The following is a 25,973-nucleotide window of genomic DNA, read 5'->3' on the forward strand; positions in this document are numbered from 1 at the left end:
TAATTTTTGCATGAATTTTTGATTGTATGTTTTAAAAGAGGTAAAGGTGTAATATGCTAAGATGCCTCCCAGTGGGAACAGAAGCTTCACCAATCAGAGGAGATGCTGGCCAGTAGGTCACACCAGTGCAGAAAAGTTGAATGAGTCTGGTTCTATAGGAGGAAGAGAAAGAGGCAAAGAGACGTTCACATCAGAGACAGAGTAGGTCATTCGCTGAAGAATTTTATGGAAAGGGTTAAAAAATCATGGCCTAAAGAGTACAAGTGACGATCAAGTGATGGAAAAAGAAGAAAAGCATTCCCCCCATAGCAGAGAGTAAAAGAGGTGAAGGTAAAGAGGCATTATGAGAGTATCATGAAAGTGACAATACACACATCTGAGGGCAAGGGGAGTCAAGTTGCCGGGGGTCATGTCTGATGACACGTCCAAGAGAAGCAAGGGTCATCTCTTAGAGTAAGGGAGATGTCAGAGGATTGGAAGCTGAAACGTGTAGAAAATCGAAAACAGCTGCCATGAGGAATGCAATAAGAATTTAACAAGCAAAGGATAAAGAATGGTGCATTCTTTATTGACAAGAAGCATCAAGAGCCCAAATGAGGTTACATAGCATGAATTTGCAGTGAACCAAGTCTGTACAGTTTCGTGACTTTCTGTAACACCAAACAGGTTACCTCATCTTATCGCCTCATCAGTTGTTCCTCAACGAATGCTCTCCTTTTCAATTTTTCCAATATACTTTTAGATGAACCCAGAAATGAGATAAAAATCCACAATATTTGATGAAAATCTATATACCATAATACAAGAAAGACAAAGTTATATTTAATTCAATATAGCATGTTCAATTTGCCTTTAACTACAATTCTTATCCCCACAATATTATGTTAGTGAATGATTAAATATTCTTGCCTTAGTCAAGTAATATTATACAAAATATGCTCATATAATCACCACAGTAAATCAAAATTAAGATCCAATTGTTAATATTTTATTCCAAGGACTGCCAACTATAAACTGCAAGCTAAATCCAGCCCACCATCTGTTTTTGTACATCCTATGAGCTAATAATGATTTTTACATTCATAAATGGTTGAAACTTTTAAAAAGAGTGTTTTATGATATGAAAAATGATATGTTATTAAAATTTCAGTGTTCATAAATAATTGCATTGGAACAGAGCCATGCTCATTATTTATATATTGTCTGTGGCTGCTTCCACACCACAAGAGCAGCGCTGAGTAGCTGCAACAGACTCCGTGTGGCCCACAAAGCCTAAGTCATTGACTATCTGGCCCTTCGCAGGAAATGTTTGAGGATCCCCTTTCTATTCATATGTTTAAAAAAATATTTATTCAGCACTTTTTATGTATTGGGCTTCCCTGGTGGAACAGTGGTAAAGAATCTGCCTGCCAATGCAGGAAGCAAGAGAGACTTTTGATTCCTGGGTCAGGAGGATGCCCTGGAGGAGGAAATGGCAACCCACGACAGTATTCTTGCCTGGGAAATCCCATGCACAGAGGAGCCTAGAAGGCTTCAGTCCGTGGCATCTCAAGAGTTGGACACGACTGAGCGCACACACACGGTGATAAATTAGTGCCATGAATGATGGTTGAAGGATATCAAACCTGATTAATGCTACACACAATGGATCCCCGCATACTGCATCACCCCTACGTATTTTTCAGAAGAGAAAACTAGAATTTCACGTGCATAAGTGGCCTCATAAGTAATAAATTGGAAGCCAGATCTCAAGCCTTGAGATCCTTGCCCATTGCACCACCTCACATCCCTCATACCAGTAAAAATGGGGATGATGATTAAATCATAAGGTCTATGTGAGAACTGATTATGTGAATAAGCTTTTAAATGTGTTAACTTTTAAAGCTATCAAAACTATGCAAATGCTAGAAAGTATTACCGTTACAAAGTAATGGGAAGAAGGATATATAAGCAATGAATAAAAGACAGAATGTGAAAAGTGTCACCACAGAATACAAATAAATTGCTACAGTGGTTCATTTCAGTAAATGCCAAGATTCAATGAGGGTATCAAGGAAGACTTCATAAAGAGGACAGCATTTACGCTCTACCCAGAGGTATGAGCTAGCAAGGCTTCAATCAATGATAGGGCTTCTCTGGTGGCTCAGATGGTAAGGAATCTGCCTGCAATGCAGGAGACCTGGGTTCGATCCCTGGGTCAGGAAGATATCCTAGAGAAAGGAATGGCAATCCACGCCAGTTTTCTTGCCTGGATTATTCCATGGACAGAGGAGCCTGGCGGGGCTACACTCCATGGGGTTACAAAGAGCTGGACACCCTCAATAAAGGATAATGAAAATGATCAATATTGTGCTTACAATTTCATTTATCAAAATACTGCAGTTATTCATTCATCAAAATCATTCTCCTCACTCTGTTTGGTTGGGGTTTACCTAAGAATCGTACCAAAATTAAAATATGTGCACCTGCATGCCATCCCTGTTAATACTAAGGAGTCAGAGGAGATAGGCTAACACTCTGTCCGCTGACAGACGGTGGCCACTAATCACTTGATTCCAGCACTTTTTCCTACTAGCCTGGAAATCATTCTCCCCACAACTCTTTAAGCAGTACCACAGAAGTTCAAACCTGTCTGAAATTAAGCGGTTAACACCATATTGGATTTCAGAAGGTTTCACTGAAAAAAAAAAAAAATTACTGAATTCAATTGCTCTAGGGAATGTACCAATTTGGTTTGTTTTGATCTATTTATAAGAGGTGAAATTATGTCCAACTGAATACATGTACTCCTAACTAGAAGTGAAACTTATAATTATTCGGATACTAAGGCATTATATGAGAGTAACTTCATGTAATGCAGACTTGGAACATATTACATGATTCTAACTACTCTGTATCTGAAGATAAATTTAGAGAACCGCTTATCATTCTTCTCTGAGACCATCCGGGGTTTATTGCTCCTTTCCATGTCTTCATCAGTCATTGGTATTTTTAACACTAATCAGGATATTTTGTCTCTTTTTGACTTGGACCCTATTGAAGTAGCACATTCCTTATTTTTCTAACCCTATGTGACTAAGTAGAGTAGGAGAAAAAGTCCAGATTTAGGAATGACTCATTATTACCAACCTAATAAAAATGAGAATGATGCTATGATCTAAAATCTTAACAAGTTCAGGGACTTCCCTGGTGGTCCAGTGGCTAAGACTCCATGCTCCCAATACAAGGGCTCCGGTTTGATCTGTGGTCAGGAAACCAGACCCCACATCCTGCAACTCAAGAACCCACATGAGACAAATAAGACCTGGCAAAGTTGGTTAAATAAATAAATAAATATTAAAAAAATAAGAGTGATAAACCATATTTTTCAAAAAAATAAAATTTTAATAAGTTCAAATATTCCATAGACTCTTTTTCCTTGACCCCTAAAAGGAAGTAAATTCTAGTGACAGATCATACTTTCTTTAGCATCATGAAATATTTAATAAAATAATTGAAAATGAAGATTCAAGTTCAATGCAAGTATATCTCTATTATCAATTTATAATCTAATTCGAGATTGCTGGTACTGGGTGTCAGAGCTACTTAATTTCTGAAGAAAATACCAATCTTCTCCAGTCTTACCTTTCCCTGCACACACCTCATGTGCAATGAGCATTTTTTTTAATTTTATTGTCACTATATAAAATCTACACTTTTGCAAATAGTAAAGATAAGTCTGTTTTCTGTTAAATTCCAAAAGTTATACGACATGTTACCCAACAAACATTAAAATTCTTTTAGCAAGTTACTATGATACTTATCCTATTATCTGGAATACTCACCACATATCTATTCAAGTTTATTTAAGTAATGGATAAGTCTACAGCAACATTCCTTCCTTTTAACTCATTCTCCCTATGTTCTGTGCTCTTCTGGAATCAAAGCAGTGTGTGAAGTCTCTATTAGATTGCCTGGAGTGTAAATGCATAATACAAAAGTTTAAATGCCTGTGGTGTAGAGGACTCTTGAGAGTCCCTTGGACTGCAAGGAGATTCAACCAGTCCATCCTAAAGGAGATCAGTCCTGAGTGTTCACTGGAAGGACTGATGTTGAAGCTGAAACCCCAATACTTTGGCCACCTGATGTGAAGAGTCGACTCACTAGAAAAGACCCTGATGCTGGGAAAGATGGAAAGCAGGAGGAGAAGGGGACGACAGAGGATGAGATGGTTGGATGGCATCACCGACTCGATGGAGATGAGTTTGGGTAAACTCTGGGAGTTGGTGATGGACAGGGAGGCCTGGTGTGCTGCAGTCCACTGGGTCGCAAAGAGTCGGATACGACTGAGCGACTGAACAGAACTGAATCAATCAATAGTAATAATAATGAGCAGAGATCCTGAGAATTGCTTTTTTAAAAAGGAAAGGGAGGCACTCGGACCACCTTAAGAAAAATGGAGTTTATCATAAGGATATATAAGATCTAGAACTACAACTGTTAACTGACAAGCAGTTGGAACTGATAAATCTCTAGAAAGCAATTTCTCTGTCTCTCAGGTTCTCTCTCCTCCGGCTTTCAGTTTGCTGAGTTCTCTCCCACTAGACCAATGGCTTATCTTTTCCTTCATTTTGTATTCTTTTTACTACTTCATAGGTCCATTTTTTTTCATCATCCCTGTCATTGTGATATCTTTGATCTTAAATCGCTCTGAAATAGATGATGATGAAGGTGATGGTGACGGTGAAGAAGAGAAAGAGAAGGAAGCAATGAAGAGGAGGAGGAGAAGGGAGGAAAGGAAGAGGAGGGAAATGGGGAGAAGAAGAAGGAAAAGAAGAAAGATAGATTAGACAATAGATACACACATAGGCAGGTACATAGATATCTATCTAGTTCTAGATAGATATCATAGATTTTCATTCATTTTGATATTTTCCATGTCCTTCAATTGAGTTTTAAGATTTTTCTTTTGTTCATTCTTTATTAGGTTAATTCCTATATAATATAGAATTGCTTTCTTTTTACAAATAACATTCTATTCTATTGTATTTGTTGGTTTTTGTTAGTCTAGAAAGAGAACATTGACTTTTATAAGTTGAAGTGAATTTTTATTTCTGAGCTAATCCTTACTGTGTTCCCCTGGATAATTCCTCTTATAAGATATATTCTCTGTCTCCATTCTGTTTTGTTTTGTTCCTTTTTTATTGCAGTCCTTATGCTGGTTCATTTTATATTATCATTCCTCTCTGAAAGTGGTCAGCCATTGGTGAAAAAGAAAAATAGAGAAGCTTTCATTTGAGTTTTCTGCTAACCAAATATGCTTGTTGCTTAGCACAAATATTTGGTATTAAAAAGTTTTACGTGACTCACAGGATTGTCGATAAGTCCCAACTCTGTGCTGTGATCCACACCCTCTCTTTCCTTACTTGACCTCTGGAAATCTTACTCAACTAGGCAAAAGCATTGTAGATAATCTAAATGTCATGTCATTGAACTTCTAGGCAAAATGGTTATCTAAACAGATACAGTCTCCCCCCCAGTATCGTCTGACAACTAGAAATCCGTAGTCAATGTCTTTTAATTCAAATTACATGCATCTTTTCTAGTATAGTATTCTAATTTTACATCATAAGTATGATTTTGTCTAGGAACAAAAACAGTGCCAAGAAATCAAATTTTTTGCCATTAGGCTTATTGTTAGCAAGCTTGGTATTATAGTTTGTAATTACTCTCTGTATATTGATCAAACAAAATATAATTAATTATATAAGGTTTTGGGAACTGTCTTATTTTAAATTGTTCCAGAAGCAGGGCTTGAGACAGGAATTCAAGTGAGAGCCGTTGGAAAGCACAAGTAATACCGGTGAAGAACAGGAAATTAATATAGGGAAAAGAAGGCATCCCATAATGGCTATGCTACTACACCACCTACGATAGTAAGCAACTAAAGTTTAATCCCACAAAGGAACTCTGAGGATGCATGCAAAATATATATCTCAGAATTGTCCAACACCTGCTTATGAGAGTCATTGACTGAGGGTTGCCCTCCAGGGACTGTGGGTTCGCTGGTATTTCCAGTCTGTCACGTGCACAGGCAGCTCTCCACAGTTGTAGGAAAAAGAGCCTTAGTCACAGATGCAGACACCAGCAGTTGTCAATGAGCAGGATTTCCCACAGTTATGAATGGGGAACTGACCGTATTCACCACAGTCTATCCCTTGCACCAATTAGATGTATTCTGTCCCCATACTAACTTGTATCTTTTTTTTTTTAATTGAGGTAAAACTGACATGCTTCCCTGATGGCTCAGTAGTAAAGGCCAATGCAGGAGACTTGAGTTTGATCTCTGGGTTCAATCCATGGCTTACAGTCTGTGGGGTCGCAAAAGAGTCAGATGTGACCTAGTGACTAAACAATGATAAATAATTAACATATAACATTATGTTAGTTTCAGGTGTACAGCATAATGCTTCGATATTTACATATATTGCAAAATGATCACCCTCATAAGTCTAGTTAACAGTCATCACTATACATGTTAATATTATAGTTACAAAAGATTTTTTATGATAATTTCACTTCATCTAGTTACTGTTTCTGGTAGCCAGTCACAATTTTGATTAAAAAAGAAAACTACTTGGGTATAATTACTTAATTGGTATAGTTACTTAATATTAGCATATAATTACCCTAGCAAGCGGCCATACATCTCTTCAGGAAAACATTGTGGACATTACTACTGCCTGTGCTTGCTGAGGCTGCAAAGTTCTTCATCAGGATGGCCCATCTTTCTCTTGATCAATTCTGGGTCTGAGAACTACTTCAGATCTGGACACTGGATAAGGGATCATGATTTTTGTTTGTTGTTGTTGGCAGCTGACATCAATACCTGTTCTTGACCTTTTCACTTACAGAGGGACAACAAAACTCTCACTGGGTGCCCCTCTACCTCTCTGTCTTTATAAAAACACTGAGAATTGAAGTGTTTTATTTCTTTGTTTAAGAAAAAATCACTACTGGGCTTCCCTGGTGGCTCAGTGGTAAAGAATCTCTGCCTGCCAATGCAGAAGACTAGGGGTTCCATCCCTAATCCAGGAAGAGCTCACCAAAAAAAAAAAAAGATTAAAAAAATAACCTATCAAGAATAGTTTGAACAGTGCTTGCCTTCTTCTTTCTGTCTGTAACTTAGGATATAAATCAAGGATCATTTCATGCTTTGGCAAATTGTCATACAACTTTTTAAGTTTGAATTCACTTCCAGTATTTTATCCTTCCCACTTTCAGTGTGGTGAAATATTTCTGAGCATTCCATGAATGTGAAGTTTTTCACTGGCATCCCTTTCTCTGAGATATCTTCAACCTGTCATGACCATTTTTCTCATTTATGCTGATAAGGCTGCCATCACTGAGCTCCTCTGATCACATGTCTGGCGTCTCTTAGAGGCGGTGTACATATTTCCATGGTCAGCTATTTCTTCTTTGATCTCATTTACATTTGATCAGAATTTCACTTCTAGCATTGTCATTTTTCTTTTCTCTAATTGATTTTTGATAGCCAATTTCTTCTTTCAGTTATCCATTTCGGTAAAAGGTTACCTGGCTTTGTCACTGGGTGATAAACAGACAATGCAGCTCTACTCTTCCATCCGTGTGGGAACTGAGTAACAGACATGCAGTGACCAATTACCCACCCACTTCGAAAAAAGTGACACAACTGGTCACTGATCATAACGTGCCTCTGTTATTTACATAGTGATTTCTGCATTAAAGAGCTAGCAGCAAAGTTTGTGCTTTATGCAATTACTTACGGTTAATATATCTTAGTAACTGCAATTTGAACTATGTCGTTGGAGCGCTGGTAGTTTTTAACTGAACTGCAACAACTGAAATTCATGCATATCAGAACCATGCAAAGCAAGGACTGCAAATCTATTCTAACAGGCTCACGTCTCTGAGCCTTTTGACTCCTCCTTCAATCTTTGCCATGGTAGTTTCAGCATCTCCACCATTCAAGCAGAATATTATAACTGACTCCTGGTGTCCTCATCAGGACACCAAAGTCAAGTGAGAGTACTCCTATTGGTCAGCTCTCCTATACTCAGCCTTATTTTGTAATTTCTGGTATAGCACTCTCAAAATTTATTTCTAGGCACATTTTTCTGGTTCTTGACAATATATTTTAGCCTGGTCCTGCAATTTATCTGGTGAATGATCCCTTTCCTCCCAAAGCAGAGATAGTACTTCCCTCAAGGTTATGCTGAAGTTAATCTTAGGTATCACAGGGGCAGTTGGAGCAAATCTAGAGGTAAGTATACTTGCAAGCATTGTTGTTGCTGTTGTTTAGTCACTAAGTCATCTCTGACTCTTTTGCGATCCCATGGACTGTAGCCCACCAGGCTCCTCTGTACATGGGATTTCCCAGGCAAGAATACTGGAGTGGGTTGCCATTTCCTTCTCCAGGAGATCTTCCCAGCTCAGGGATCAAACCTGAATATCCTTGTCTCCTGCATTGGCAAGCGGATTCTTTACCATTGGGCCCACCTAGGAAGATACTTGTAAGCATATTATCCAGCAAAACATCTGCCTTATTCCTTTCTTCATATGTTAAATGACATGCTAAGTGAAATAAGTCAGACAGAGAAAGTCAGATACCATATGATCTCACTTTTATATGGAATCTTAAAAAAAAACACTTACAGATACAGAGAATAGAATGGGGGTAGCTAGAGCAAGGGGTGAGGTTTGGGTGAAAGGGTGAAGGTGGTCAAAAGGTACAAACGACTTCCAGTTATAAGCAAGTCTGGGATTAAAATGTACAACGTGGTGACAATAGTTAATAACACTGTAGTATACATTTAAAAGTTGCTAAGAGAGTAGATCTCAAAAGTTGTCATCACAAGAAAAAAAATTATGTTATATAACTGACACTAATATTATTTGCCAATTATATCTAATCAAAAAATTAAATAAAAATTTTAAAATAAAATGTATATATTAAAAGAAATTAACACACAATAAGGAGAGAGAGAAAAAATTCAGAATGGCAAAGAGAAAATAAGTATAGGAAGTTGGGAACGGGTTCAGAAATCACTCTCCAAACTACATATATCCCAGGACAGTTCTCTTCTAGTGGTCTAACATGGTTTCCCCAGTCTGAGGAGGAACTTCCAAGAGTAAAGTCCTTACAGAAGGGATGGAATCTCAGTGAAGATATCTTCACCTACTTCATATCTTATCCCAGGCCTTGCGTTAATCAATGGGTAATGTTCTAATTTTCACAAATTCTGTTATTCTAGGTCTTAAAGATAAACACCTAGAATTAGAATTCAAATTAAACTCATAAAGTACAAAAAGATTTATACACGCAAGTCACACACATATACACACACAGAGCTTATATATATATATATATATATATGAGACTAAGAACCATTATATCAATCACCAATATATGTGTAGCGAATAGTCTTAAGAAAATAAAATTCTGGCCAGTACTATGAGTTATGATCATTTAGGATTTAGAAATAATTTTTTCCATAGCATCGCTCTGTTTTTTCCAAATATCTGAAGCATTATCTAAGCACAAATATGAAATGTCTGACAGAAAAAAAAACAGCCTTTGACTATTCAAAATGCCTTCTGGAGCACAGACTGCTTTTTCTAATGCATCAAAGATTGAAATAGATGAACCTGCTGATAGTACTTTTCCTTTAATAACATGCTCCGAGGTTATATATGTTTTCCCAACTTGAGCTCTAAGCAAACATGCCTTTTCAGTTACTTTTCCAAAAACAATCCATTCGAAACTTTTACATTATAAAGATCCAGTTTACATCTTAACTTTATAAATCATATTCATGCATACACATATTAAATTTTATCAACAGATAAATTATAATGGCAAAGGAAGAAATGTCATTATTTGGAAAGAAAATTTAAAACTAAGGCTGTCTATTACTTATATGAACATCAAAGGCCCCTGATGATTTGTTTAATAATAGATGTTTATTCTTATTTCCATTTATTGCCAGAATTTTTTGCAACTAACCAGTAAACTAGGGGCCAGCTTATTTCTCCAGAGATATGATTACATTAGTCACTCAGTAAACCTTGAATCAATTTAGTTCCAAGGTTTTCTAAGGAACTCATTAGGTAATCTCTGGATCTAGGGAAATTAGTCACAGGGCCTAAAGGAATTCACCTTTGCTGAACCAAAAAGAAAAAAAAAATCAGTAGCAGCAAATATGCTGAAGAAATCTTAACCAAAAGGCTCCCCAAGTCTTAACAAGTATGAATTCATCATACATTGAGTATTTTTACTACAAAGTAAATAATTGAAACCTGTATTTATCACGTCATAGGCTAAATGGTCTGTAAATGTCAAGATCTGGTGTAAACTGGTGATTTAGTTGGAGCAGCAGAGTTCTAGGTCTAGCAGCCATTGGAGTGGTTCTTCAAACAGGGACAATTTAATAAATGCACAGACTTGAACTAATGTTCTGAGGTGTCACTGACAAATCTCTATGCTGCTGGAAATAACGTCTTTCAAGGACTGGATGAAATTGTAGTTCTCTCACCAGCACCCTGCATTCACCCTTTTCTCCCATTGCATTTGAATCACATTGAGGAGATAAGTAGAGCCACGTTGTCGAATATTCAATTAGCTTCATCCCAGCCAGCCCTCTCAGTGGCACACTCTCTCTAGATTACTTGCTCCAGAGAGCACACCGGCAGGAAAAGCAAATAAGCTATAATTAGACCCCAATCCACAGAAATACATCATCCCTACCCACCCCCCCACTTGGTGTATGATGCTAGAAATTCCATCTAGCATCATACACTGAGTAGCTCTACAACCAGTTCACTCACTGCATTTCCAGATCGATTTTCTATCGCATAACTGTTCTTTCATAAAATTTCAAAATGGCCTTAGAAGGAAGGTACTAATTACTTCCTCCCTTTAACTGCCTGGAAATAAACTCCAAACATCATAAAAACAAAATTTTGTTTCATAAATAAACAAGACTGATCCTGTCCACAGTTTTTATATTTATCTGCAGCAAGTTGAGAACAAAAGGTACCATGGGAAATTAGAGTGCTATTAAAGGCAAGTCAAAGCAAGTATCAAAAAAGGCACTCTTAAGTCATGTTACTAATTAGCAGTAAAGAGTCAATGGAATTCAGAAAATCCTTGTAACTGTGCGCTCTTTTCATCACTGTGCAATGAAAGAGAAGGTTGCTTTTCACTGAGTTATGTCCTCACTAGAATTTAACTTCTTCCCAGCAGTGGTAAGTGACAATCAAAACCTAAAGCCTGCCTCCGAGGCCTCTTAACAGCCAGTTTTCACTGGAATATAAAAATCTTATGAAATAAAAGTGTATTACAGTGAATAAAGTGTATTCCAGCTGGCTTTGATCGCCTTAAAAACCAGAACAGTTGTGTGACCCCCTTCATAAATTTGCCCCTTCAGTGAAAGAAGAGGTTACAGGCTACAATTAACAATGCAGGGGTGCTGGGGTGGCCAGAGGAATTCTGCTCCATGCAGGAAACACCCAGGCCCAGATGCTCAGCTGCCCATAACCTGTAAGCTCTCACGTATCCTCAGTTTTTACAAAGACTTTGCTGTTACAGTCTATATCCATCTTGAAAACAGACACATGAGGGGAAAAAAAAGAAGGATAAATGGAAGGGGAAGAAAGAGAAAAGAGGAGAAGGATCTTTTCAAGACTGACCCTTTTCAAGATTTGAGAGCTTGGTAACTAAGGGCAATTTGCCCAAAGAGCAAAAACATCTTTGTACTTATGCTATGGAATAACATATCTAGATAATTAGGGAATGAGTAAAATGCTAGGACCATAATTTTTTTCCCGTGGAAAAATATAAAGTCTGTTTTTATAGCCCAACTGTTGCCCTTTCTCATATCTTTTCAAGTATTTTGCTTACAACGAGTTTTCCCCAAAGAATTACTTATCTGAGCAAAGCATCTGAATTCCATGAGTCAGGCCAGCCCCAACAAAGATCAGTTCTGATATCAGCGAGTTGCTATGAAGCAAAGGGAATAAAATTCACCATCACCCACCAAATCATAATATACATCCATTATATATTGTTTAAATTGAGAAATGCAAGAGAAGTTTAAAGAGTAACATTTTATAAGAAATATAGTCTGTTACTCCACTTTTTAATCTTCTGAAGCATATATATTACTGGAGATTCAATGGAGAAATAAACACCTGACAAATAAAATTTCCATTCCTGGCATTTATAGATCTATAAATTAAAACTGGTTATCAAAAGGATCTGTTTTAACCTGTGTAGAATTTGTCTGTCTGATAATTTATGAACACTTGTTACTTAGATTTTAGAGCTCTTTCTGAATCAGCTGCAGACACAACAACCAAATGCCTCCGTGAACCATTTTTTCTCTATATTCTACACTAGGTGTTCACAAATTATGACCCCCTCTCCAGCCCACTTTTGTAAATAACCTTTTATTGGAACACAGCCATGCTCATTCATTTACATATTTTTCTATGGCTGCTTTTGAGCAGAGTTTAAAAGTTGCAGCAGAGAGTCTGTATGGTCCACAAAGCCTAAACTTTGTGGCATTCTAACAAAAATGGCATTTTAACAAAAAGTTTTCTGAACAGTGCTCATTACCCCCATCTACCTATCTTTACTTTCCCAATTTTACTCTCATTTCCAACTGAAATACGCATTTCTAATTCCTAATTTACTATAAACCTTAAGGATCATTCACTATACTTTCAGTATTTGGCTTGAAAAACACTTATAGTAAAATTCAGTTCTTTCCAAGGAAACAAGAACTGCCATCACCTTTCATAACACAAGCCCTACCCTTTGTCTCCTGCTTGTTCTACATTTACTGGTGGCACACTTACCAGGCAGGCCACAGACAGTTGTACAGGTTGCTCACTGCACAAAAGGGCCCAGCAAAGGCTGGATGCAACTCACACACCCCTTTTCTAGCCATAAACCTTGACACAATGCTATATCCTTCTAGAAGAAAGGTCAGCTTTATTCTAAATTGCATGAAGTTCTCATCTGCTCATGAAGTTTTGCACCTACATGGTTGATTATGCCAATGTGCACAAAGGTATCATCTGATCTAGCAGAACACTATGTTCTCTTGTTCTTTTTTAGCAGAGCTCTGACAGGACCACAGAAAATGCAGGTAAAATTCCTAAGTAACATTCTGAATGTCCCAACTTTTGCATAGCCTAGCTCTGGTATTACACACAGATATTCAGCAATTTATAGTGATGAAGTAGAAAGTAGAAGTTGAGAGAGAAGATAAAGGTAGGCTGATAAACAGGATGTATTTATCATTTATGTTGAGAAAGTGAGAGGAAAGAGGCTTTACTTGTATAAGTCACATCCTGGCCCAATTTCTGTGTGGAATTCATACATTTCTAGAGTTAAGAAATTATTTCATAAAAAAAAAAAGAGAGAGAGAAGAGGAAAGAGATTAATTTCTGGGGGGGTAGGCGGAGGGCAGCAGTGATGGAAAAAAATGGTCTGTGAGAGAAGAGGTTGAAAGGTAGGCAAAGTAATGGTTAAAAGGAGGAAGCAAGATTCTCATGAAAAATTCGGATGAGGAAAGGTCAAGGATGAGAATCAAAGGGGAAAAGATGACTGGACATGAAGAGAAGGGTCTGAGTATGGAGCATGAGAGGAGGTTCTGAGATAAGGAATCTGAGTTACAGAGAGAAGAAAAAGAAGAACCACGGCTGTGGCTCTATCTTCTAGCTAATAAGTAATTTTAAAAGATCATTGATCTATTTTACTTTAATACAATATGCAATTATCCTAAAATATAACGCATGATGGACTTCTCTGGTAGCTCAAAGGGTAAAGAATCTGCCTGCAATGCAGGAGATCTGGGTTTGATCTCTGGATTGGTAAGATCCCCTGGAGAAGGGAATGGCAACCCACTCCAGTATTCTTGCCTAGAGAATTCCATGGACAGAGGAGCCTGGCGGGCTATAGTCCCTGGGGTCACAAAGAGTCAGACGTGACAGAGTGACTAACACTTTCACTTTCACATAATGCATGATAGTAGAGCTGAAAGAATTTCTGAAGAGATCAGTGTTACAATTTCAAGGAATTAAATATTCAAACATTTTATACTAGGGAAAGAAGATAAAGAACAATGCATAACGTTAGATTTGCATTTTTATATTTTTCTCAGGAAGTTTCTAACTTCACACCTTTGGATTCTTTATTCAGTCTAACTCTCTTGAAATAAATATATTATAATTCTGATTATTCAAACTATTATATTGAACTTGTGAAAAGCTTCTGAAGATGATGTATGGCTTACCAGTTAGAAAGTGAATCATTCTTCAAAAAAACAATTAGCCCTCAGCCACTCTAAACTGAAGATTACAGTGTGATCATCTGAGTCACATACTTGAGTTTGAAATATTATCAAATTCTGAACTAACAAATCAGATGACTATTCTAAACTCCATGTTCGTAGATATATTAATGATAAAAAAAAAATGGTGACCCAAATATACCTACACACTTTCAGAAAGTTTATGGGGGAAATACACTTTTAAACTTGTTTCTAGATTTTACAAGGATTGAAGTGGACCTCTCCCGAAGGAACCGCATTTCCATTTTGGGAGGTCTCCTTCCAGCTGTGTCACCTCACCATTGAGATCATACCTTTCTGTATGTGACCTGAATAGAGCGATGGCATCACAAGACCAATTTCAGCACAATATCACATCCAAAGCAAACAAGCAAAAAAAATTGGATAAAAGTTGTTTTGTTTTCCTTTTTGTCTTAGTTTTCTTTTCTCTGTTTGTTGCACAACAAAGTACCACAATTTACCACAAAGTACCACAAAAAACAAAAATTCTAAATTCACTCACAATTCCATAGTTTTGACATCCAGCATGGTATGACCGGGTGAGGCAGAAATGAAGGTGTCAGCTGAGCTGAGTTTTCATCTGGAGGCTCTGAAAAAAGAAAATGCACTTCTAAGCTCATTCTATTGTTGATAGAATTTAGTTCCTGAAGGTTTTATGACTGAAGCCCCTCTTTCCTTGTTGGCTGCAGACCAGGACATCTGTAACCTGTAGAGGCCTCCCGCTGTTCCCTGACAAGTGGCCCTTTCCATAGCAAGACACTGGTTTCTTTAGGACCAGCAGAAGTATGTCTCCATTGTTTTGAAATTCTGTATTCTGAAACCAGCTGGAGAAAACTCTCTGCTCTTAAAGGGCTTCCCTGATTAGTCCAGGCCCATCCAAGATAATCTTTCTTTTGCCATACATATAATCACCTCATCATGTTCACAGGTGCACCCTTACCCCCAGGGGAGGGTATTATATATGGGTGAGGGTCATTGGGAATTATCTTAGAAATCTACCTGCCAGTTTTGTTTTAATTTTATTCACACTATAGAGTTGGTGATGCTGTCATGACACATGCACTACCATATGGCCAAAAACTAGCCTCTCAGCAACTTCTCAACATAATAATCCTCCATCAAACATGGCAGTAATCGTCCTGAAAACACAGTAGCTGGCAAGACAGCAGCTGGTAAAATCAGGATCTTACAAAAGAAAGGAGATTGGGGGAACTATGAAAAAGTCACTAAATGTGTTAGGGTCAGTGTATTCTTTATTAAGGCATTTGCTTCCTAAACAAACTATATTAGTTGACATTAAGCTGTTTGAATAAACAGTTGTTCTGACTCATCTTTGATTATTCAGGGAACAAGTCTGCAGACATCGTGATTTGCTAAGATCTGTATATTTTGATTGGCTTAATTTGCTTGTAAAATTTTATGCTCTTATGAAGTTTTTAAAATCAACTCTTGCAATCTTATAAATCTAGTGTCTTATGCAATTGCAATTTCCTTTACTTATTTTCACAAGTTAGAACAAAGTGCTTGTGTTGCTCCCTAGATTAACACATTTTTTTTGGTCTGGATCTGATCTTGTATCAATATCACTGCATTAGTCTCATTGTCTGTATCTTCAATAAATGCTTGTTGAAAGACTGACTGACTGAATGAATGAATGAATACTGAGAGGGCACAGCATAAAGAGATGTCTCTACTCTTTCATAAATCTAAAGGAAAGGGGAAAAATAATTATCACACTCTTTGTTTTAAAAGAGTTGGACTGAACTGTTTATATATATATATGAACAGATCATGAATTTTTAATTTGGGGCATATTTTTGTTTATTTCAGAACAGCATCTAACAGTAGTGGAACTCCTCAGGTATAAATGAATAAGAGGACATGTGATATTCATTTTTTGTGTCAACTTGGCTGGGCCACACTGCCCAGATATTTGGTCAAGGATATTTCTGATGAGCTTGACATTCACATCATCGGACTATGAGTAAAGGAGATTGCCCTCCACAATGTGGGTGGGTTTCATCCAATCAGATGAAGATCTGAATAGAACAATATCTGATCTCCCCTGAGCAAGAGGGAATTCTGCCAGCTCTCCCCTGGGTCTCTAGCCCAATAGCCCACCCTGAAGATTTTAGACTTGCCAGCCTCCATGATTACACAGGCCGATTCCTTAAAATAAATCTGTCTCCATTTCTGCATGCACACGCACACACATATCCCTGTTGGTTCTGCTTCTCCAGAGAACCCCGGATACCACAATAAGTCTCAAGGAGGCACACCCACACTCTCAAAGTGGGATCCTGCTTCTGTTCTCTAGGAACCCTCCCTCCCTCACAGCAGCTGAGGCTGTGCTGCTGACCCACAGTCACCATCTAGGCTGGACTGTCCCTTTGTCAACTTGACATCCCTGCCATCCTCTCTGGAAGTCTCTTCTGCATCCACAGAAGAGAAACTGGGAACTGCATTTCCAGAATCCACTTCCTTGTATAATTACAAGTTAAGAGTCTGCCAGAGACGGGTATTAGTATGTGCACTGGAGAAGGGCATGGCAAACCACTTCAGTATTCTTGCCTTGAGAACCCCATGAACAGTATGAAAAGGCAAAAAGATAGGACACTGAAAGATGAACTCCCCAGGTCAGTAGGTGCCCAATATGCTAATGGAGATCAGTGGAGAAATAACTCCAGAAAGAATGATGGTATGGAGCCAAAGCAAAAACGATACCCAACTGTGGATGTGACTGGTGATAGACACAAAGTCCGATGCTGTAAAGAGCAATATTGCATAGGAACCTGGAATGTTAGGTCCATGAATCAAGGCAAATTGGAAGTGGTCAAACAGGAGATGGCAAGAGTGAATGTCAACATTCTAGGAATCAGCGAACTAAGATGGACTGGAATGGGTGAATTTAACTCAGATGACCATTATATCTACTACTGTGGGCAAGAATCCCTTAGAAGAAATGGAGTAGCCATCATAGTCAACAAAAGAGTCCAAAATGCAGTACTTGGATGCAATCTCAAAAACGATAGAATGATCTCTGTTCGTTTCCAAGGCAAACCATTCAATATCACGGTAATCCAAGTCTATGCCCCGACCAGTAACGCCGAAGAAGCTGAAGTTGAACGGTTCTATGAAGACCTACAAGACCTTCTAGAACTAACACCCAAAAAAGATGTCCTTTTCATTATAGGGGACTGGAATGCGAAAGTAGGAAGTCAAGAAACACCTGGCATAACAGGCAAGTTTGGCCTTGGAGTACAGAATGAAGCAGGGCAAAGGCTAATAGAGTTTTGCCATGAGAACACACTGGTAATAGCAATCACCCTATTCCAACAACACAAGAGAAGACTCTACACGTGGACATCACCAGATGGTCAACACCGAAATCAGATTGATTATATTCTTTGCAGCCAAAGATGGAGAAGCTCTATACAGTCAGCAAAAACAAGACCGGGAGCAGACTGTGGCTCAGATCATGAACTGCTTATTGCCAAATTCAGACTTAAATTGACGAAAGTAGGGAAAACCACTAGTCCATTCAGGTATGACCTAGATCAAATCCCTTATGAGTATATAGTGGAAGTGACAAATAGATTTAAGGGACTAGACCTGATAGACAGAGTGCCTGATGAACTATGGATGGAGGTTCGTGACATTGTACAGGAGACAGGGATCAAGAAAATCCCCGTGGAAAAGAAATGCAAAAAAGCAAAATGGCTATCTGAGGAGGCCTTACAGATAGGTGGGAAGAGAAGAGACGCGAAAAGCAAAGGAGAAAAGGAAAGATATTCCCATTTGAATGCAGAGTTCCAAAGAATAGCAAGGAGAGATAAGAAAGCCTTCCTCAGCGATCAGTGCAAACAAACAGAGGAAAACAACAGATTGGGAAAGACTAGACATCTCTTCAAGAAGATTAGAGATACCAAAGGAAAATTTCATGCAAAGATAGGCTCGATAAAGGACAGAAATGGTAGGGACCTAACAGAAGCAGAAGATATTAAGAAGAGGTGGCAAGAATACACAGAAGAACTGTACAAAAAAGATCTTCATGACCCAGATAATCACGATAGTGGGATTACTCACCTACAGCCAGACATCCTGGAATGCGAAGCCAAGTGGGCCTTAGAAAGCATCACTACAAACAAAGCTAGTGGAGGTGATGGAATTCCAGTTGAGCTATTTCAAATGCTCAAAGGTGATGCTGTGAAAGTGCTGCACTCGATATGCCAGCAAATTTGGACAACTCAGCAGTGGCCACAGGACTGGAAAAGGTCAGTTTTCGTTCCAATCCCAAAGAAAGGCAATGCCAAAGAATGCTCAAACTACCGCACAATTGCACTCATCTCACATGCTAGTAAAGTAATGCTCAAAATTCTCCAAGCCAGGCTTCAGCAATACGTGAACCGTGAACTTCCAGATGTTCAAGCTGGTTTTAGAAAAGGCAGAGGAACCAGAGATCAAATTGCCAATATCTGCTGGATCAACGAAAAAGCAAGAGAGTTCCAGAAAAACATCAATTTCTGCTTTATTGACTATGTCAAAGCCTTTGACTGTGTGGATCACAATAAACTGTGGAAAATTCTGAAAGAGATGGGAATACCAGACCATCTGTCCTGTCTCTTGAGAAACCTGTATGCAGGTCAGGAAGCAACAGTTAGAACTGGATATGGAACAACAGACTGGTTCCAAATAGGAAAAGGAGTATGTCAAGGCTGTATATTGTCATCCTGCTTATTTAACTTATATGCAGAGTACATCATGAGAAACGCTGGGCTGGAAGAAACACAAGCTGGAATCAAGATTGCCGGGAGAAATATCAATAACCTCAGATATGTGGATGACACCACCCTTATGGCAGAAAGTGAAGAAGAACTAAAGAGCCTCTTGATGAAGGTGAAAGAGCAGAGTGAAAACGTTGGCTTAAGGCTCAACGTTCAGAAAACTAAGATCATGGCATCTGGTCCCATCACTTCATGGGAAATAGATGGGGAAACAGTGGAAACGGTGTCAGACTTTATTTTTTTGGGCTCCAGAATCACTGCTGATGGTGACTGCAGCCATGAAATTAAAAGACGCTTACTCCTTGGAAGGAAGGTTATGGCCAACCTAGATAGCATATTTAAAAGCAGAGACATTACTTTGCCAACAAAAGTCCATCTAGTCAAGGCTATGGTTTTTCCAGTGGTCATGTATGGATGTGAGAGTTGGACTATAAAGAAAGCTGAGCGCCGCAGAATTGATGCTTTTGAACTGTGGTGTTGGAGAAGACTCTTGAGAGTCCCTTGGACTGCAAGGAGATCCAATCAATCCATCCTAAAAGAGATCAATCCTGGGTGTTCATTGGAAGGTCTGATGTTGAAGCTGAAACCCCAATACTTGGCCACCTCATGCGAAGGGTTGACTCATTGGAAAAGACCCTAATGCTGGATAGGATTGGGGGCGGGAGGAGAAGGGGACGACAGAGGATGAGATGGTTGGATGGCATCACCGACTCGATGGACATGGGTTTGGGTAGACTCTGGGAGTTGGTGATGGACAGAGAGGCCTGGCGTGCTGCGATTCATGGGGTCGCAAAGAGTCGGACACGACTGAGCGACTGAACTGAACTGAACTGAACTAGGGGACGGAAGAGATGGAGAGGCTGTTAGCCTCTGGAGGCAGCTGCAGATAGACACGTGAGCTGACATGAGGATCAAAGTCACTTGAGCTTCTTTCAGAATCATGGAAATCACTTCTGCAGGATGAGATCATCTGTACAGCTTTCCTGCCCTTTGCCCCCACAGTGCTTCAACAGTTACATAAACCTCTATTTCCCTGTATTGAAACTCTTCCTATTCAGAACACATACAACAACTCTGTGTTCTGACCAGACCCAGACTCCATCACTGATACATTCTTTGGAATTAGAAGGAGAGGAAGCTCTTCCTTGTCCCATTATCCTAATGTATCAGATGGGGTATAATCACGCTGAACTCCAGGAGCAATCATAACCCTCTTCCACCCAGAAATTCCCAAGACTCCTATGAAAGTGGGTCAACTCCTCATCCTCCTGTCTAAATCCATGGGCCTGAGATCCCTGGGCAGAAGCAGGAGAGCAAGAATGAGGTGATTCCCCTGGAAACATATTTTCCATTACACATCCCTTGGAACAGCAGGTTTCAATGTGTCTTCTATGATCGTGATTGAGACACTAAAACAGTTGTTCCCAGAACAAAGAGATGAACTCATAGTTCCACCTCTAAAAATAAAATTTCTGACAATATTAGAACAATATATCCTTCTTAAATATCTGTGTGCATTGTGTCTGATTTCTTCAGTTCCATCTCACAGGCATCCTCTTACGATAGGATAAACCGTAAACTCTTAACCTAACTATGACAACCCAGTTCATCCAGCCTCTACGTACCATCTCAGACTTCCTTTACTCACTCTGAATTCAGGGCTCATTCGGTTCAGTTCAGTTCAGTTCAGTTGTGCCCGACTCTTTGCGACCCCATGAATCACAGCACACCAGGCCTCCTTGTCCATCACCAACTCCCGGAGTCCACCCAAACCCATGTCCATTGAGTCGATGATGCCATCCAACCATCTCATCATCTGTCATCCCCTTCTCCTCCTGCCCTCAATCTTTCCCAGCATCAGGGGCTTTTCAAATGAGTCACCTCTTTGCATCAAGTGGCCAAAGTATTGGAGTTTCAGCTTCAACATCAGTCCTTCCAATGAACACCCAGGGCTGATCTCCTTTAGGATGGACTGGTTGGATCTCCTTGCAGTCCAAGGGACTCTCAAGAGTCTTCTCCAACACCACAGTTCAAAAACATCAATTCTTCAGTGCTCAGCTTTCTTTATAGTCCAACTCTCACATCCATACATGACCACTGGAAAAACCATAGCCTTGACTAGACGGACCTTTGTTGACAAAGCAATGTCTCTGCTTTTTAATATGCTATCTAGGTTGGTCATAACTTTCCTTCCAAGGAGTAAGCATCTTTTAATTTCATGGCTGCAGTCACCAACAGTATTGATTTTGGAGCCCAGAAAAATAAAGTCAGCCACTGTTTCCACTGTTTCCCCATATATTAGCCATGAAGTGATGGGACTGGACGCCGTGATCTTAGTTTCCTGAATGCTGAGCTTTACGCCAACTTTTTCACTCTCCACTTTCACTTTCATCAAGAGGCTCTTTAGTTCTTCTTCACTTTCTGCCATAAGGGTGGTGTCATCCGCATATCTGAGGTTATTGATATTTCTCCTGGCAATCTTGATTCCAGCTTGTGTTTCTTCCAGCCCAGCGTTTCTCATGATGTACTCTGCATATAAGTTAAATAAGCAGGGTGACAATATACAGCCTTGACATACTCCTTTTCCTATTTGGAACCAGTCTGTTGTTTCATGTCCAGTTCTAACTGTTGCTTCCTGACCTGCATATGGATTGACTGGAGAGGAAAAAAGACCCTCACAGAAGTATACAGAGTGTTCTTTCTGGCAAAAAATTAATACCGTGCTGGATCACTGAAAGAAACCATGTTCTTTTAAGATAGTGATGATGACAGAAACTGGACAGGGTTCTGTGTTCTGTCTGCAGTTTGGGGAAGGTAATTAAGTTTTTAAGGAAAGTAGGCGGACGTGGTGGGCCAGCGGAAACCGCAGTACCTCCACTTGTTGAAGCATTTGGCTGCAACTGGCCCCAATGGAACTCAGTGGACTGTGTCAGCGCACAATGGCTCCAGACTTTTCTGGTTCTTGGCAATATAAAATAGCCTGAATCAAAGGACAGGAAACAAAACAGACAGGACTGTTCTCCCCTGTGCACAAAAGCAGCCACTTGCCGCATGAAAAGGAAAGAAATGGATACATTATGCCGCCCACTCAGAATATGTATAATGATATAATGAGAGGAGCTCCTCATTTGAATCAATTTGTTCAGCAGCATCTACTGAAGTCCTATACAGTTCCTCTCCAACTTCTTTATTCTACCTTTATAACTACCCCCCTCCCCCGCGTAACTTTTCCCAGGGATTTGTGTGCATGTGTAGGGGGTGGGACACACATACAAGCAGAACAGTCACAATTAGATAAAGTCAAATGAGGTCAAAGAGAAAGGTCAGGTCAAGAGGAAATGGGAGATACACAGTGAAGGGTTGATTTCTTTGGAACTAGATTTATGGATGTGTGCCAGTGCTGCACAACTGCTTATTGTGTGGAAGAAAGGCAAAATGTGACAGCAAGAAATTGCCACAAATAAGACAAAAAGAGAGTCTCTCTCTTTGAGGGCTTAATGCACTGAAAAATAAAAACAAATTCGGTTTTACAGCTTTAAATTATAGGAAAGACAGCTGAGTGAAAAAAGAGAAAGTTTAAAAATGATGTGTACTGAAGAAAAAGCATTCAACCCATACCACATAAAACAAAGGTGCTGCACCCAAGGCGTGTAATGTTCTAAAGTGCAGTTTTTAAATCTTTCCAATTCTCTGGAGATGAAAGAATCAAACATACACATATGGATATACAAATACACATTGATTTTTTTTTGTTGTTCATCATGAACTTTTTTGCATCAATTTTTATTTTCAGTTATTTCTTGGCCACACCCCCAGGCATGTGGGATCTTAGTTCCTCGATCATGGATCATACCCGTGCTCCCTGCAGTGCAGGCAGTCTTACCCACTCTACCACCAGGGAAGTCTCACAAATACACATTGATGTCACAAGAAAAATAAGGGGAAACTCAGCTTCATGAGGATTTTGATGAGAATTCTTGACCATCAGACTACACTTCAGCTTTCGGAATTGTATTCTCAAATTGATTGCTCTTTCCTACTTTTCTTACATGACTCTGTGTTAATTCAGGGCATCACCTGAGTCTTGATCACTTTCTTTCCAAAATCTGCACAACCTTCCAAGATATTTTCTCTGCTAGGAACCGTTTTCCTTTCTTCATAGTAACTGCCAATATCTAATCTATTTCTTTATTTGTTTCACGTCCTTAATATCCCTCAAACCATGATAAGTCATCCTTCAGAAAGACAAGGGGGAAAAAGCATTTAAAAATTTTCTTTAAATATCTATTTATTCCATGTTACTTATATGTAATTTGGAAATTTTGTCCAGAAGTCCCACTTATAGTAATTATTCTTTTTTTCCCCTCAAACCATAAAGTCTGGCTTTGTCTGTAGTTCAGTTTGCTGTTGCTTCTGATGCAATATTGTGCAGATTGATTAGGCAGAATGATTGATCCTCTCCGAATTTTCACCCATTGTAATAAATAACTTTTCAGTTTCAGTCAGTGGGCTAGTAGAAATACATGGAGGAAATATAACTGCACATTTTTTTCTTCTATAGATCACAGCTTTTCCCATGCTTTTGGTAACAGATGATTTTGAAAAACGGACATTGAAACACACTGTTCTCAATCTCTGCTGCAACTTTATACTATTTAAAAAAAAAGCCCTGGAGGAATTCTTCAAAGAATTAATGCATCACTGTATGTTAATAGCAGTTGGTCAATAAATATGAATAAACATGTCATGAACAGATTAATAAATTAAGATAGATTAGAGAAAGAGAGTGCGCGCGTGTGTGTGTGCGTGTGTGTGTGCGCACGCACGCGCGCTCATGTGTCTTTGTCTGTTTGGTAGCTGTAACAAAATACTATAAGCTGGGTAGCTTATGAACAGCAAGCATTTTTTCTTATGGTTGTGGAAAGTGAAAAGCCCAAAGTCATGGTGACAGCAGATTTGGCATCTAATCAGAGCTCATTTCCTAGATGATCATCTTTTTGCAATAAACTTGCAGGACAGGAAAGGGACAGGGAAGCCTCCTAAGGCCAATTTTAAGAGCACTAATTCCATTCTTGAGGGTTCTGCTTTCATGACTGTATCAACTTCCAAAGGCCCCTACCCAATACCATCACCTTCTTGGGTTAGGATTTCAACACATGAATTTGGGGTGGGCTCAGGGGGGGACACAAATGTTCGAGCTAAGGTAGACAGATAGACAGATTAATTAGACAGACAAAGAGCTACATAACAGATGATAGATAGATAGGTAGATAGATAGGATTTGTTAAAAATCCAAATGCTTGGGACAAACTTATGGAAATAGTGATTAGGTAGGTGAACCTGAGAATCCACTGACTCTGATGACCCTTCTGGTCAAAGAGAGATAGATATAGGGAGGGAACCACTCTCTTTGGTCGAGTCACTGAACACACACATGCAACGTTAAGGGCAAAAGAACCATGAAAGTGAAAGTCATTCAGCTGTATCCAACTCTTTACGACCCCGTGGACTATACAGAACATGGAATCCTCCAGGCTAGAATACTGGAGTGGGTAGCCTTTCCCCTCTCCGGGAGATCTTCTCAACCCAGGGATGAAACACAGGCTTCCCGGATTGCAGGCGGATTCTTTTACCAGCTGAGCCACAAGGGAAGCCCAAGAATACTGGAGTGGGTAGCTGATCCCTTCTCCAGCGGGTCTTCCAGCCCCAGGAATTGAACCAGGGTCTCCTGCATTGCAGGCGGATTCTTTACCAACTGAGCTATTGGGGAAGCCCCAAAAGAACCATAAGCAGTAAGAAAAAGCGGCTTCCCTCAGAACACATTCAGTTCAGTTCAGTTCAGTCTCTCAGTCATGTCTGACTCTTTGCGACCCCCTGGACTGCAGCACGCCAGGCTACCCTGTACATCACCAACTCCCAGAGTTTACTCAAACTCATGTCTATTGACTCAGTGAAGCAATCCAACCATCTCATTCTCTGTTGTCCCCTTCTCCTCCTGCCTTCAGTCTTTCCCAGCATCAGGGGCTTTTCAAATGAGTCAGCTCTTCGCATGAGGTGGCCAAAGTATTGGAGTTTCAGCTTCAACATCAGTCCTTCCAATGAACAACCAGGACTGATCTCCTTTAGGATGGACTGGTTGGATCTCCTTGCAGTCCAAGGGACTCTGAAGAGTCTTCTCCAACACCACAGTTCAAAAGCATCAATTCTTCAGTGCTCAGCTTTCTTTATAGTCCAACTCTCACATCCATATATGAATACTGGAAAAACCACAGCCTTGACTAGACAGACCTTTGTTGGCAAAGTAATGTCTCTGCTTTTAATATGTTGTCTAGGTTGGTCATAACATTTCTGCCAAGGAGCAAGCATCTTTTAATCTCATGGCTGCAGTCACCATCTGCAGTGATTTTGGAGCCCCCAAAAATAAAGTCTCTCACTCTTTCCACTGTTTCCCCATCTATTTGCCATGAAGTGATGGGACCGGATGACTAGTTTTCTGAATGTTGAGCTTTAAGCCAACTTTTTCACTCTCTTCTTTCACTTTCATCAAGAGGCTCTTTAGTTCTTCTTCGCTTTCTGCCATAAGGGTCATGTCATCTGTATATCTGAGGTTATTGATATTTCTCCCGGCAATCTTGATTCCAGCTTGTGCTTCCTCCAGCCCAGCGTTTCTCATGATGTACTCTGCATGTACATTAAATAGGCAGGGTGACAATATACAGCCTTGACACACTCCTTTACCGAATTGGAATCAGTCTGTTGTTCCGTTCCAGTTCTAACTGTTGCTTCCTGACCTGCATACAGGTTTCTC

General features: G+C 39.4%; 1 protein-coding gene across 1 annotated transcript in view; it reads right to left on the reverse strand.

Annotated features, from left to right (window-relative positions):
- The window catches only part of LOC145528637 (uncharacterized), a 263,141-nt gene that overhangs the window by 185,370 nt on the left and 51,798 nt on the right, over positions 1-25,973 (reverse strand). Inside the window, exon 3 of the mRNA XM_081547290.1 lies at positions 14,884-14,970. Coding sequence (XP_081403416.1) covers positions 14,884-14,970 — 87 coding nt within the window. The remainder of the gene's footprint in view (positions 1-14,883; positions 14,971-25,973) is intronic.

The sequence above is a fragment of the Giraffa tippelskirchi genome, chromosome 12 (assembly GCF_054371585.1).
Source record: "Giraffa tippelskirchi isolate mGirTip1 chromosome 12, T2T-mGirTip1v1.2.pri, whole genome shotgun sequence".
Lineage (NCBI taxonomy): Eukaryota > Metazoa > Chordata > Mammalia > Artiodactyla > Giraffidae > Giraffa > Giraffa tippelskirchi.